General features: G+C 40.8%; 1 protein-coding gene across 1 annotated transcript in view; it reads left to right on the forward strand.

Moving 5' to 3' along the window:
- Positions 1 to 2,915: 2,915 nt before the first annotated feature.
- The window catches only part of evlb (Enah/Vasp-like b), a 78,398-nt gene continuing 65,728 nt past the window's right edge, over positions 2,916 to 15,585 (forward strand). Inside the window, exon 1 of the mRNA XM_079572785.1 lies at positions 2,916 to 3,369. Coding sequence (XP_079428911.1) covers positions 3,365 to 3,369 — 5 coding nt within the window. The 5' untranslated portion in view covers positions 2,916 to 3,364. The remainder of the gene's footprint in view (positions 3,370 to 15,585) is intronic.

Raw genomic sequence — 15,585 nt, forward strand, 5'->3', positions numbered from 1 at the left:
TCAAAAAAGACACAAAAAGAGATGAAAAAAGCAACGAAACATGATCACTGCGACAACATGACAAAAATGTTACAATCGGTTTTGTAGGTCTTGGCTTTCAAATGAGGCGATACACTGTTATTCCCCAGTCGAGACACTTTTAGATTTGGGTAAAGTCAAACCGAAGAAAATGCACATGGTTAAGAGGTAAAACTTCTCTACAGCTTCTACCTCATAATATTACCACCAGGACTAGATCAACCTCAAATCAGGACTAAAACTGATCACAAAGGTTTCTAAAATATACCAACCAGACTGGTCATATAAACGTCCACAATTTCAGAGATTTAGGGCAGAGATGATTCATTATGTGTTAAGTTAAATATAAATATACATGGATTGTGGTTAAAGTTTTCTCAGCTTCAAATCTTCAGCTTGTACAGAGAGCCATATCCTGTATATGTGTCGTGTAAAAAAAAAAAGTTCTGTCCATAATAAAACTTGTGTGGCTCCGAGGCTTTCCTGGAGGTCGCGAGAAGGCGCTTCATGATGAGGCTGGAGATGGATCTCACAGTAAGAAACCAGACACTGCAAACAAGAGCGCACTGCCTTCAGCTTCCTCCCAGCGCATGCAGGGCGTAGCAGTGGTCAACAGGGGCTGCTGCGCCCTCCGCTCTCACCAGCTCCTCCACTAAAGCTGCCATCATGATGTTTGTGCTGAGGATGGGCCTGGGGCTGAAGCTCTGACTGCACTGAGGACACCTACTCGCTACCTGTTGGTCCCAGTAGTTCTGGACACAGTCCCTGCAGTAGCTGTGTCCACAGAGCAGAGCGGACCGGACCCTTCAGCAGATCCAGACAGATCGCACATGTCATGGACCCTCGGCTCGGCGCTGCCATGTCTCCACTCACTCTCACAGCAGCCACTCACGTCACACTGTCCACCTCAGACTCTGCGGCCGGTTTATGGACAGGCCACGGATCACACTTTGGACTCACAAGGAAAGCCATATTTCAGGCTCACACTTCATACTCGAGGAATGTCACATGAGGTTTATAACTGCTATAATATGGAGTCAGTCAGTAAACCATGAAAAATAAAAACACAGAATTCAGTCTTAATTTTCTTCATTTAGTTCCATTTGAGCCTTAATTGTTACAAAACAGGATGAGGGAGAGTGCATCAGGGTCCATTGGTAAAATAAAACACGATCAGGTTCTCTTCGGGGACAAAAAAAACACAACAAATGGGGAAAGTAAGCAAATTGCTGACCATTTTTTACACTCTACAAACAACATCTTCACCAAAAGTAGCACCAACAGACACCAACTTGATCTCATGCAAAGTTTTGATGCTTTAACCTCCCAAAAACAAGGGTGAGTATTTGCTGTTTTTTTTTCTCCTTTTTTTTGTTAAACTCATTTATCAGACTTTCAAGAAAAAAACATTATATCCTATTCTTCCACAGCGGTCTTGCCTTTAAGCAGTCCTGGCAAGTTTAAACATCTTTTTTGTTCCACGGCAATGTGTTTCCAGTTGTTTAATGTGACTTTCGATCATGTGATTCTCTTATGGCCTGTCTCATTACAGCCTTATAGCCCCATAAAAGTCTGGTCAATCCCTTCTGCTTCATTCTTATCTAAACAGTGTTGCTTGCTCTGCTGTAAAATACACATATACATAACAACCCAACTCTCTTTCCCTGCTCATGTTGGAGAAAGAGGGAGACCCAGGGGAGGCTGTCCACATGTGTCTCTGCAGCAGCTGTCCTAAACATAGGCAGATGTGAGCTGGTCCAAACAGGCCTTTGTCTCCCCACACAAACTGTGACTGTTCACGCTCGGCTATTTTTAAAGGATGTCTATGTATATCTATAGCCACAGCTGCAGTGCAGATTTTCAGCAGAGGAAGAGCAACAAAAGCATATATGATCGTACAGATCGCAGGATTACTTTAACATAAGGATGGAACAAAAATCTGGAAAATATATTAGCCAAGGCCATGGCCACCATCCTTAGAGCCACATGCAGCTCTTTAAAGCCTCTGGGGGCTCTTTGAGCTTTGATGGAAGTAAAAGAAAACCCATGAGAAATATTTAAGAGTAATGAGCTGCTAAAGTATTATGTCTAAATTGAACAAGAATGACAGGATTTCAGGTCACACCACAGCGTTCTAAAGGCCTATAATATTTTATAGAGGTAAAACTATTTTGTTTTTGAGGAACTTTTTGGTCTTTTACTGAGAGATCATGGACCCAGTGACTGATATTTATGATCATTTTTGTAATTTATACATTTTCTTTTTAGATGCGACTTGTGAAAGTGTAATGCTGCTAATAGGAAAAACTGGCTCCTGCCCCCGCTGGGTCTGGTGACATCATCACATTCTGGAACCTGCAACCCAGCAATACAAGCAGTTACTTGTATTGATTGATTTGTTTTCATTGCTTTTTATTGTATTTTTATTGTGTTTGTGTGTTTGGTGTAGCTGTGAGGCACATTGAGTTGTTTTATACATAAAATGTGCCATACAAATAAACTTGCCTTGCCATATTCATATGAAATTTGTAGCAACATGGACCCTTAAAAATGTACTATTAAAGAAAGCACTTCTGTGCTGTGTTTTTAAAAGTCTGAAATCTAATTTACTTATTTTGTTCTATTTTTACATATTATTTATTCTATTTTAATTTTTGTCAGGGGTGGTTTACTCGTATAGGCAGGTGTAGCCCATCTCTATCGCTCTTTCCATCGAATACGATCTCATAATTCACAGACATGGGCTACTTTACATTTTAAAACTAGTATGAACAATAGTTTTAGCTTGCTGGCCTAAATAATCAATTAAAAAAAAGATATTCCTCGTGTTGTTGTGGTCATCATTCTGCAGTACCTCTGTCAAACCAACGAGGGCGCTTTTGTGCAGGTAACGCTGGCTGTGGCCGCTTCATCCTCAGCAGCAGCAGCAGCATCAGCCTGATATCTCGGCGTGCGCCTCTCCATCCATACATCCACCCAGCCTGAGCCTCCCAGCGGTCGACCGGGGTAAAAAGATGGCACCTCACGCCGCGCTGCCAGCCTCTCCTCCCGGCCTCTCTCCCCTCGGACAGTCGGCGTGATGGTGACGCTGGAGCTGCCTACAGAAGTGGAAATGGCTCCCGCCGAATCTCTTTGACGAACCCCCCTCCGAAGTGCAGCTGTTTTTTATACATATAAACCCGCAAACTGTGGCCATACGTGTAGCTCCCCCCCCCCACCCAGTCGCCTTTTTTTCTACCTTCAAACACACAGACGCTTTATTGCTTTTGGACTTAAAACAAGAGCCAGTTTCTGGAGCGTTTTTTGGCCTGTTTCAAGGACGAGCCTTCAAGGAAAGAAGGAGAGGATGAGGTAAGCTGGATTTGTTTGCGTAGAAGGGCACGACGTGTGGTTTTAACTGCGCAAATACATAGATATTGAACGCCTGAGCAGAAATATCCTCCTGTATTTGTGCAAATTTCGACGCAGTTTTATCGCATTCCCTTTAATGTGTCTCAATGCCTAACGCTGACGACCACGTGGCTTTATTGACTGATAGGAGATCACCTGTAAGCGAGGTTAGGCCAGTGGGGGGGTCCGCCCCCTTCACTCTGAAATGAGTACGTGCTAGTGGCAGGCCGTGATATTGCAGCCAGCAGCCCAAAAAGCTCTTTTTGTCATAGACACTCATGTAAAAGGAGCAGCCTGTAAAATGGTCCACAGGGCATCTGGAGTTTCAGACTGAGGCAAATATATTTCTTAAAAATTACTATTTTTAGGACATGGACTTTTTTTCTTCGTAAAAAAATTGTAAAGCATCAAAAATACATTTTTAAAAGTGTTCTAATGACGTGACGTCACCAGGGCCGCAGACGTGCGCGAGCGTGTGCGTGATGACTCATGAACGAGCGGAGTTCTCCCTCGTGTGATTTAGCGGCTGAAGTCTGAGCAAAACAAATGAACGGACTGGACTTAAAACAAGGATAAACGACAACTAACAAACATCTCAAGTAAGTTTATGTTTCTCTAAGTCTTTAGCCAAAAACAAAATACGAAATGTATGATGAATATAGCATGTGTTTATAGCATTGGATTATGGTTAAAAAGAAACAACTAGCCTACATATTATTAAACTCATTTCTGAAAATTAAATAATGGCACTAATAACCTGTAACTGTTCTATTAATTAAAAAAAATACTAGTAGCATTTAATGTACTTATGTACTTACACCATTATTTGTGTAAGTAGAATGAAACACAAAAAAATGCATGATTTCTGCATCTGTCCTGGATCCAGTACAGTACAGTACAGTACAGATAAATGCTATCAAAAAAACAATATCTCACATTTTACCAATGAAAATGTAATATAAAACACTTTTGCAGTGCTCATTCTTTGTATTTCAGCCAAACCATTCTAGTTGTGATGTTATACTAGCAAATACAGTGAAGTAATAACTCGATTTTTATCAATTCTATCACAATATCAAGACTTCCAGCACTTACGAAACTTCCCAGAAAAGTGACCGAGCGGAAGTTCATGAGCGCGGCTACGTACGTCCGAAGGGCCGCTAAGCGCCCGGTTCTTCCAAGAGCGGACTAAACTAGCTTTTTAAGCCCCGCACTTACAAACTAACCCCCAAAGTCATCGTAGCATGGTAGCTTATTCGCCTGAAATGGCCTTAAAAAAACATTTTGTGTTTAAAGAACGATGATATTAAGAGATTTGACTTTTTGCGTAATGGCGTCCGCTCCGCTCTGAAGCTTCGTCGGCCGCCGTGCGCGCTCCCGCTGCTTTCACCCACTTGGGCCGTAGGGAGCATAGATACAGGTGACGCGTCATACGGGTACTTTGGGCCGCAATGGCGGACGAAACTGGTTTCATGCGCCACTGAGCACCTCTATGTAAAGAGATAGGAGCTGGGACAGCATGCCTTATCCAGTTTATAATAGATCCATGGGTTAGGCCGAATTCAAAAAAGTAGCTATAGCATCCGTGTCACGTGGAGGCTGTCGGCGGATGAAAGGGAGAGCCCTGTTGTCATGGAAACCGGGCCCCACGTCGCGTTTAATCTCATCAGAAGCCTAATACTCTTTTTTTTTTTTTCTTGATCCGTCCGAAAAATGTTTGTCGCTCGTGCGTAAATTCGTGCGTAAAATCGCCTCCTTTGGTTTTTTGGTGACATGATGTGTGGACTTAATGTTGGTGGTGATTTGACGCGAGCGCACGGGACACACACACACCCTCAAACGAGCGGCCAATCAGAGGCGAGAGTCGTCGGCTGCATCCCGATTCACAAAAACGTGACCCCCCCCCCAGCTTTCCCATCGCTCCTCGATTCCCCCCAGTGTCTACGCTCTAATCCTGCGCGCGGATGAGGGAGAGGAGAGGCTGGACGCGCAGGAGGCGAGGCAATAATATCTGAGGTATAAGGATGATTTTCATTTTTTTTAGGCTATAGAGGCAGCATCCAGGGAATCAGCTGGCTCCGGCGCTGACCAATCAGGTTTTGGCGTTTGTGAGGGATCCGGGCGTAAAGCCAATCAGCTGCGAGTGTCGGTTTGCGTAGTTGTGGGTGTGGCAGCAGCTCTCCACATACATGAATGGGAGGATGCTCGGCTCAAGTCTATTGTGGCCTTAAAACGTGTTTACGCTTGTGCGCTTTTGTCAGTTTAACCTCTTACCCCCCGCCTTAACCGAGGGCATTTTCTCCGGGTAGGCTTTACCCAAATCTAAAAGGACAAGAGTTTGCACCCTATAGGCCGGTGTGATGCCTCATTTGAAAGATTTACAAAACGTATCAACATTTTTTGTTGCATTGTCGCCCCTTTGAGTTTTTTAGCGTGCGTTTTCATCCATTGTTGGCCTTTTATGTCTTCTTTTTTTCATGTTTTTTGCCGTGTTTTTGACATGTTTTTTTTGTTGTTGTTTTTTTGTCATGTTTTCGTCACTTTTTTGTTGTGTTATTGTTGCTTTTTCCGGCATGTCTTTTGTTGGGTTTTGATTCTTGTTTTTGTCGATGTTTTGACACTTTTTTTCAAGAAGTTTTTAGATTTGGGTAAAGTCATACTCAGTTCAGGTGGGGGTTAAGAGGTTAAGAAGCTAAAGGCATTGGGACTTGCTGACACGTGTCCTTCCTTTCCTGCCCTGGTGTTGAAAGTTGACGTTAAAGAATTTTTAAATATTATTCAATAATATTTCTCACACACATTTTGAGGAATAATAATATATTTGGAAGGGCACATACCTCATTGTATTTGCTTACAGTGAAAGGGTTGTCACCATAATTACTATATCGATTTATCATTCTTTAAATCACAGATGAACAATACATTTCTTTGTACTTTCAGAACAAAAGTTTACTGTCATTTTTTATGCTTTGACAGTATCTTCAGAGGAAATAATATCGTTAATCGCAATAATTTATTACCTCAATTATCAAACTTTCAAATGTATATGTTGTGGTCCAGTCCAGTCTATCCTAACCAACTCGCCATAGGGTTATGCTAACCAGGGTTGCCAGGTCTGCAGTTGAATTGCGTCTGGGCCATGCTGTTTTCTATCTACAGGTGAAACTTGGAAAAATAGAATATCGTTCATTTATTTCTGTAATTCAACTTAAAATGTGAAACTTATGTATGATATAGACTCATTACGTGCAAAGTGACATATGTACAGCCTTTGTTGTTATAATTTTGATGATGGCTTACAGTTTATCCTCAAAATATTCTTATGTTATGTGATTTTTAATTTGGGGTTTTAACAAGCTGAGCCATAATAATCAATATGATAACAAATAAAGGCTACACATATCTCATTTGCGTGTAATGAGTCTATCATATATTAGTCTCAAAGTTGATCAACAGAAGTGAATGCCCTTTTTTAACAATATTCCATTTTTCCGCCTGTATGTTGAGCATTTTCTTTGCTTAAAATCACAACCACTAGCTGCTTTTTCAGTGAGAGACTGAGAAACGGGCGGTTCCTCATCATCGGAGGAGCACATGGGCTTTGTAAAAACGTACATTACATTGGAAATTCTTGCTACAGTGCATATCTGCGGATTATGGAGGGTTTTTTCAGGTATTTTGGCTGTTGAGACCTGGCAACCCTGATGCTAACCACAACAACTGTTTGCTAGCTCACAATAAAGCAAAAAGGCTTGATAATTCCGCTTGTTCAGTGTACAACAAGGTTTTTTTCCACAATGTCTGCCTTTTCAACGTATTAAATGACCAAAAAGAAGTATAATGCACATAAATTTACCAACCTACACAATTTCTGACCCTTACAATAAGATATTAGCGACAGACGATCCACAACTGTTGACCTTGATCATTCCATTCAAAAGAGCCTATACTTTAATTGTGTATGATATATTATAGATGTCACGTAAATGTAACCCATTGCTTAAGAACTACGGCTGAGGGGAATATCTGCTGATAGTTGCTCTATAAAGTGCTTAAATCGACAGTTTTCTTTTAGTGCCTGTGTGTTTTATGGAGCTGCTCTGTAGGTGGCATCGCAGACTCATGACTCAGTGGTTCGTGTGGTCTGTCTCTGCCACTCTGTTGTGGGGCTTGCATTTATTTTACACTCGGGCCACGTGTCGGCAGTTTGTGAGTTAGTGGAGCGGCTGTTGATCTGATGGACATAGATCCGCCTCAAGGAAGGAAAGACATGTTGAGGAAAAAGTACGAACTAATTTAAAAAAGAAGACGAAAAAAATATATTGCACAAAGTGAGGTGATCTTTTGTAAATGAACTTTCGTTTATAAGTGTATAACATGCTTTATTAACTTCTTTGCTTATTAAAGGGGCTAGATACAAGTTGGCAATTTTATACTCACTACTGCCACCTCAGGTCATACGTGTAACTGCACCCACTATATTAAGCTCGTGCATGACGGCACTTCGGACCCGAATGAAAACTTTTTGACAGTGCAGGATTTTAGAGGCAGTTGTGGTGAACAGGTCTGGGCTCATTCTACACATTAGGACATGGCTGGAACATGTAGGGGGAGGAAAATACATAATTTAAACATTTTAAACTCCTAAAATTTGAAGAGTGGGTATTACAGATAGAGACGACATCTTTGGAATTGCCCATAATATACTGCCTGGGGGAAAACAAAGAAGGGAAATGATGAAAAAGCAGAGTTATGAATATATATATTCTTCTAAACAAAGATACTGAGACATGGAGAGGAGCAAAGCAGTTCAACAGCTCATAAATAGTAAAAAAACGGACAGTGCTAACCAGGAATCTATGTTAGCTCCATGCTACATATGCTAACATTAGCAACGAGTGAGTTTTTTTTGCTTCTACAAATTGTTTGCTGAACAATTTGCTGAAAAAAAACATCCATACGGACCCGATTTTGGTTTGACTTTGTTTGTGTGTGATGAATATGTTCATAGTCCGTCAGAAAACGGCTAAAAAGAGGGAGAGGTTTTCTTCCCCCTCGGCTAGGCCACGCCCACTTGTATGAGTTATCACTATCTTACACTTTATTGGTTAGAAAATGTGATATTGATCTAAAACAGCGAAAACAAAGTACCTTCCTGATTTAGATTTTCAAGTGTTCTCCCCACCCCCCCCCCCCTCCTCTTGCTCCCCTTTGCTGTGCAGCTTTTTCAATAAAGAGAGAAAACTACCTGGACCTTAGGAGGAGCTTTTTGTGCTGCTGCCACGGCGCTCAAAATGGCCACTGGGGAATGTTCAAAGATGAGAGAACAACATTGTAACAGGGTAAAAAGCCCTGAAACGTCGATTTTGCATAAAGCCCCCCCTTTAATGTGTCTTCCCGAGGCTCATCACGTCTCCTGCGCCTCGCTTCTCCTTGTCCATTTACCCTCTCCCGCTTGTATATCGATTCATAGATCTCTAAAAGCTTGCATCCTCCTTTTTCCACCGTCTTTAAAAAAGCCCGTAAATGCACTTTGCGACTTGGCTCGAAACTTTCTCTTGCGAACTTGAGTGGGGGCAATTTGTCCTCTACGTATGACCCGTCCTCCAGCCCATTGTGCATGTTTTATGTGCTCCTGGAGAACTCGGAGGCTCAGAAAGTCCGTGGCCTCGACCGCTCCTCGGCGCTGATGATGTGTAAATGTGGCTGCGGATCGATCCCCTGCGTCACGGGGCCTGATGTGAATTGATGGGAGCAGTTGGTGGTCAGCGTGTGACCCAGTTAGAGCGGCAATGGCGGTAATCGAATGAACTGTAATGATTTGATCTGGTGTGACTAAGCGGGAGAGTGTGAGGGATGTTTTTAAATGTGCGCACTTCCAACCTGTCATTTGTTCACGGGACTTGGATTCAGAATATTGATTTTGGACAATGCTACTACTACTACTGCTACTACTACTACTACTTCTACTACTACTACCACTACTATTGCAACTACTACTCATAAAAAAAAAGTCTGAGAAGATGGAAAGTTGCCATTCATTCACTTTTGACGCCGTCATGGCATGTGGTTGGGTATCATAAAACATTTTTTGATACCAGTACTTTAACGATACTTGGTTGACGATGCGCTACCTACTTTTTTCCAGAACAACCTGACTGAGGGCGCATTAAAGTTTCAAAAGGGTTGGATTTCAAAATGAGGTTGCATTTAGAGGTCGACTGATATGGGTTTTTTCAAGGCCGATGCTGATTTTTGGGGATTTTTATTGGTTGATATCCAATGTTTTTAGCCAATATTTTTGGCAGATTTTTCCAAACGTCTGGTCTATAATCCTGTGTATGATGCTTTTAAACTGTAAACTTTGTCAGTGTTGAACTGTGACAACAGAAGGCGCTTTTATTTGGTCAAATGGCTGATTTATTCAAGACATTCCTGTTGAGTCGATAGATCAGAAGGAGCTTGTTTTAAAGACAAAAATCAGCAGATTCCAACAATAGTAATATTTATTTTTAATTTGCATCAATTATTTTAGCTGAAACAACCAAGAAGCTTTCTTTAGTGCTGTCCCTGGTCCAACATAAAACTTGGTCTCACCAGTTGTATCGAATCTTTTTTTTTTCCGATACCATATCACCAGTACCCAGCTCTAGCTGTTGACACGATGACACCATGTAAAGGCCAGAACTGTTTTTGTAATGAAATGACCACTCTGTATCATTTAATTAGTTTGAATCTTACCATATTGTAATAATACCTTATTTTAAGTGACAAATTATGTTCATTTTGGGTAAGATTATTTCCTTTTTCGAAAGACACAGCCAGTCATTCTCAATCCAACAAAATAAACGGTCAATACTTTCTGATTTCATGTATTTGAACAGAATTGAAACTATTGTGGATATTCCCCTTAGCAATGATACACTGTATTGTACATAGTGTTATGAATGCATTTGCAAAGTTTCACTGTCGAAGCAGCTGTGGCTTTGAAGTTGCACAGGTGTGTCTGCCTTTATCCTATACTCCCATTACAAAGCTAACCACAAAGATATCATTTATCAGGAGTTCATTGTCTAATACGTGCTTTCTCAAAAGCACAGTACATTAGGTGCTTTTAGAGACTGAAGTATATTTCTGTAAAACTGTAATTACTTTCGCATTAGCGTATTTGAAAAGCTAATGAGCTAAGTGCCTGAAGCGACATTTTGTAAAACTATAAACGCAACTAAGGGTGTTATGCAGGGAAGAGCGGTTTACTGTAAATCCATATGTGCATCATATTCCAACCTCATCACCGCTTTAATAACCGTATGGAGGATGCAATTAATTTCCTTGTTATCTTTACTGTACAGCGCGGTCCAGGCGTGATAATAAGCCTGCATATGACACTGCATGATCTCACGCACAGCTAATAAATCATAAAGCAGTTTATCAGTCCATGGACGGATTGCAATGGTGTGAGTCCAGTAAAACTTGGCTGGGTTAAAGCAGTACTAAGTAACGTGTTCACTTTAATAAATCCTTTTCGTGATCCCTGTGGGGGTAATATGTGTAAGTGGGGTAAGTGTTAATGGGATGATCTCCCCCTGGTGTCTCTGGCCAGAAAACCATGGTTGCAACTTGACTGCCACCGGACCAGAGTCACCAATACACACTAATAGAATCACGAAGAAGAAGCTAGCAGGCTAACGGGCAAAGTTAACTGCGGGCTAGCGCCACTTTACCAGTATTTACAGCCAAGTTTGAGTGAAAAAAAATATTTCCATTGTATAATCGGATGTACAATATCCCCCTCTCCCTTCGCCTTTTATGTCAGCATAATATTTATTCTCCAAGACAATTAATACGTTAAAAAAAATCGCAACTTGCTACGACACCTGCAGTTGCGCTTATGGCCTCTAGGGACAAGAGTTACTTAGTACTGCTTTAACCTCTTAACTCCCACCTGAACGGATCCCATTTTCTCCAGTTTGGCTTTACCCTAGTCAAAAAGCTTCTTGGGACAAAAGCACCAAAATAGCCACAAAAAATTAGAAGAAAACAAGGATGTAAACGCAACAAAGATGTGACAAAAACTCAACCAAAATGTGACAAAAATTCAGCAAAAAGTGACAAAAATCCACCAAAAATAGACAAAAATTCAACAAAAATGTGACAAAAACTCAACCAAAAAATGACCAAAATTCCACAAAATTCAACAAAAATGTGACAAAAATTCAACAAAAATGTGACAAAAACTCAACAAAAAAATGACAAAAATTCAACAAAAATGTGACAAAAATAGAAAAAAAGAAAGAAAGAAAAAACATACAAAAAGGTGACACAACACAGCAACAACGCGAGGAAAAAGATCAGTTTTGTGGGTCTTAGCTTTCAAATGAGTTGTTACACAGGCCTATATAATAGCCAAAGAGGGCAGAATGCATTTGGTTTAGGCGGGTGGTAAGAGGTTAAAGCATAAACAAATGCTTTTTTAAGTACTTGGCGATCGTTTCAGAAAGCTCACTCCGTCCTTATACTGAAGTTCACGGGGAAAGTAAGAGGATTTGTATCAAAAACATGGAAGTTGTTAAGATGTTTTGAATAGCTGTGGCTGGAGAGGTGTTGAGGAAGCAAAAATTGTAACGTGGTGTAAAGAACAGCCAATTTTGCTTTATGCACCACCTGCTGATGTCATGAGGTGGCGTTTCAGCACTGACAGCCCTCGTACGAACTTATAACACAGGAAAAACAAAGGTTAAGTTGTGCCGAAACAGCTGAAAACACTTGAACAAACTATAATAGCGTCATCCCCTTGATATTTAGAGATTTTCACACCACTGGCAGCGGTCCTCACAGGTGGATGGCGAGGGCGAATGAAGTCAGATTGGATTATCTCACGCAGAATAAGACGTGAAAGCTGTAAAACCTGATTTGGCTGCTGACACATTCATTTGTTTCAGTTCTGGAGTCAGACAGTGGATTAGGAAACAAATAATAACGCGCCATCAGCCGACAGCTCAGCTTTAACGTCTGTATTGAACGAAAAACATCTCCTTTTACCGATAATTTATATGTTGTTAAGACTGGATGTGCTTTTAATGTAGTAACTTGTTAGTTTTTACTTTAATGGTACTTGGATTGCAGTGCTGGTACCTTAACTTACTACACATGTAAAATAATTTAGTAAGATGATATTACATTACATTGGACTCAGGAAGAGATATAGGAAGGGCACAGACATCATTGGAGACTCCTGGGTTAGAGTCTCATGCAAGTTTATCAGTTCCTATTTCTGTTTTTAAAGCAGTACTAACTCATGCCCCTAGAGGCCATAAGCGCAACTGCAGGTGTCGTAGCAAGTTGCATTTTTTTAACTTATTAATTGTCCGTGAGAGTAAATACTACGCTGACAGAAAAGAAAAAAGGGAGAGAGGGATATTGTACATCCAATAACACAATGGAAATCATTTTTTTCGCTCAAACTTGGCTGTAAATACTGATTAAGTGGCGCTAGCCCGCAGTTAGCTTTGCCCGTTAACATGTTAGCTTCTTCTTTGTGATTCTATTAGTGTGTATTGGTGGCTCTGGTCCGGTGGCAGTCAAGTTGCAATTATGGTTTTCTGGCCAGAGACACCATGAAAGCCCCCCACTTATCCCATTAACACTGTATTACTTCCAGAGGGACCATGAAAATGATTAATTAAGGTAAACAAGTTACTTAGTATTGCTTTAAATCGAAATTGCAAATCGAACGCCTGCAATTAACGATCACTGTAAAAATTTCAATGACTGTAAAATCATTTGCAAAATATCTCGCAATTCAATTAGATCAATTTCCAAAATTGTGCATCCCCACCATGCCGTTCAGTTTCTGCTACCGTCATTGTGTGCTGCAGCTGTGTCCTTGGGCAAGACACTTCACCACCTTGTTCTTCGTATAATGCGACGTTTGCCCCGGGGCTTCTGAGGCTCGAAATAGCTTCAGGAGTGAAATGAATAATGCAGCAAATTGTAAAGCAGCTCTGAGCGTCTAGAAAAGTGCCATAATGGACTCACTGGGAAACGACATTATTATTTATGACACTGGTGTGAACCTTTGACTCCGGTTCTGGACCCGCAGGCTTCCATTTATTTAGGTGAGATAGTAAACAATTAATTAATGTTTTAGTGTTTGATATAGAGTTTGTACCATGCTAGAGAGACGAAATATGCAAGATTGTCTGAAGAAGAAGAATGCATGATTGGAATTAGACACACTTCCAGGAATGTTTTCACGAGGAAACCACATAATAAAGGCAAATAACTTATGAAACCGTATCTCAACCAACTTTTTAGGAGAGACACTGTTTGTGAAAGAATCCTCCAAACAGAAAATCTACAAGCGTTTAACTTGATCTTCATTTCTGTCTTGGAGCTCTTATCAGCCACTGTCAGTGCCAGGAAAGTGAACACATGACGTTTGTGAGTATGTAGTAAAACTTGACATTTGTGACGGTGAGGCATCAGCTTTCTGTATCCACGAGAATTTATTTTCATGATTACAGTGGGACGCTTCATTGCCCACGTTAGTCGCATTTATATATGACAGGCCGGTTACAACAGGATTGAAAACTTCTTTAATTAACCCTTAAAAAAATGTTGCAACATTGAGTTCTTGAGGAGGAGGAGAAGAAGAGGGGAGGGAGTGAAGGGAAGGGAGAGAGTTCAGCTTCCTGACAGGCTGATGGATGAAGCTTTTCTTCAGCTAGACCTGGCCCATAGATACAGATGGCATCTCTGGAATCGCCCATACTGTATATGGTCATGTTTGAAAACAGGTAAGGGGGAAAACAATTTTGAAAAAATCTAAACTTTCTCTTATTATTCAAAAACTACTTTAACAGATGCTGATATGCTTATGAATATAGTTTCCTACTAAATAAAGATACAAAGACATGGAGAGGAGCAAAGTGGTTCAATAACCCATAAATACATTTAAAAAAACGGAGAATGCTAACATGATGCTACATGTTAGCATTGGGTTTATAACGGTTAACTAGCGCTAGCTATGACTGCTGTTTTTTCACTTCTACAGAACAATCTGTTGTGAGAAAATATCCATATGGACCCGATTTAGACATGACTTTATTTGTATGTGATAAATAAGTTCATATTCCACCAGAAAATGGCTAAAAAGAGTGAAAGATAAGCCACGCCCCCTTCTATGATGAGATGCCGTCTGTATCTATAGATGATTCTGCAGTCTCCTCCCTGAAGGCAGCTCATAGAAAAACAGCGGGATCACAACTAGTCAGAGATTTTTGTATGTGGCATCTAGTATTTGCGTTTTTAGTTTATAGCAATGATTCTTATTATTTTTGTGCTCACTTTTATGTAGTCGGAAGAGTTTGGCCCGTCTCTGCTCTCCCTCTGATCTCGTTCCGCCTGTCCTCTCGCCTTCACACTTCCCCATGAACTCACAGTGCCGCTCTGGCATTGTCCCGCTGTGTCCCCGACTGAAGGCCACCCCTCCTGCTGTAGGATAATAGATATTTACAGTTCATGCTGGTTTGAGAAACCTTTTTTTACTTCTGTCATTTCTTCAAGTGCTTCAATACATATTTGACCATAAACCACGGCATGTGCTTTTAGCTAAAATGGTGGTTAGTATGGAGTGTCTAATTCATGCTATGTCCACTACTTATTTACTTATGAATTCACTTTCCAGTTTTTGTGTCTACCACAATCTCCCTTGCATGTGCTTTTTGACTAATCCTCTTCTTTATACAAGTGTGCGCCAATGACCACTACTCTGCCGTTCTGTTGCATTTTTCATGAAGTTATTTTTAGCTTTACGTCTGAGACCCACTCTGTGTTTAACAAGAGTGTACTCTCTCCCAATACATCAATGGTTGAATGAATAATGGAGCGTAAGTACTGGAAGAGATAAAGATTGACTGGCACGTAAGACTGTCTGAGTGAAATGCAGCTAGCATTTGGAATATACACCAAAAAACGTACAACTTAGCAATGAAAAACAACGTGTGTGGAAACAAGCTTTGTTATTTTTTGTTATTGTTTAGGTATTGGTGTTGGAGAGTATTTTCACCAAAACAACAGCGGACCTAAGACAGCTCCTTGGGGTGCACTGGCAGAAGTGTTGATTTCATTGCAAAACAGACTAATAGTCAAGTCTTTCAAGTTGCAATTGGCATT

The sequence above is a fragment of the Gobius niger genome, assembly GCF_951799975.1.
Source record: "Gobius niger genome assembly, chromosome: 15".
NCBI lineage: Eukaryota > Metazoa > Chordata > Actinopteri > Gobiiformes > Gobiidae > Gobius > Gobius niger.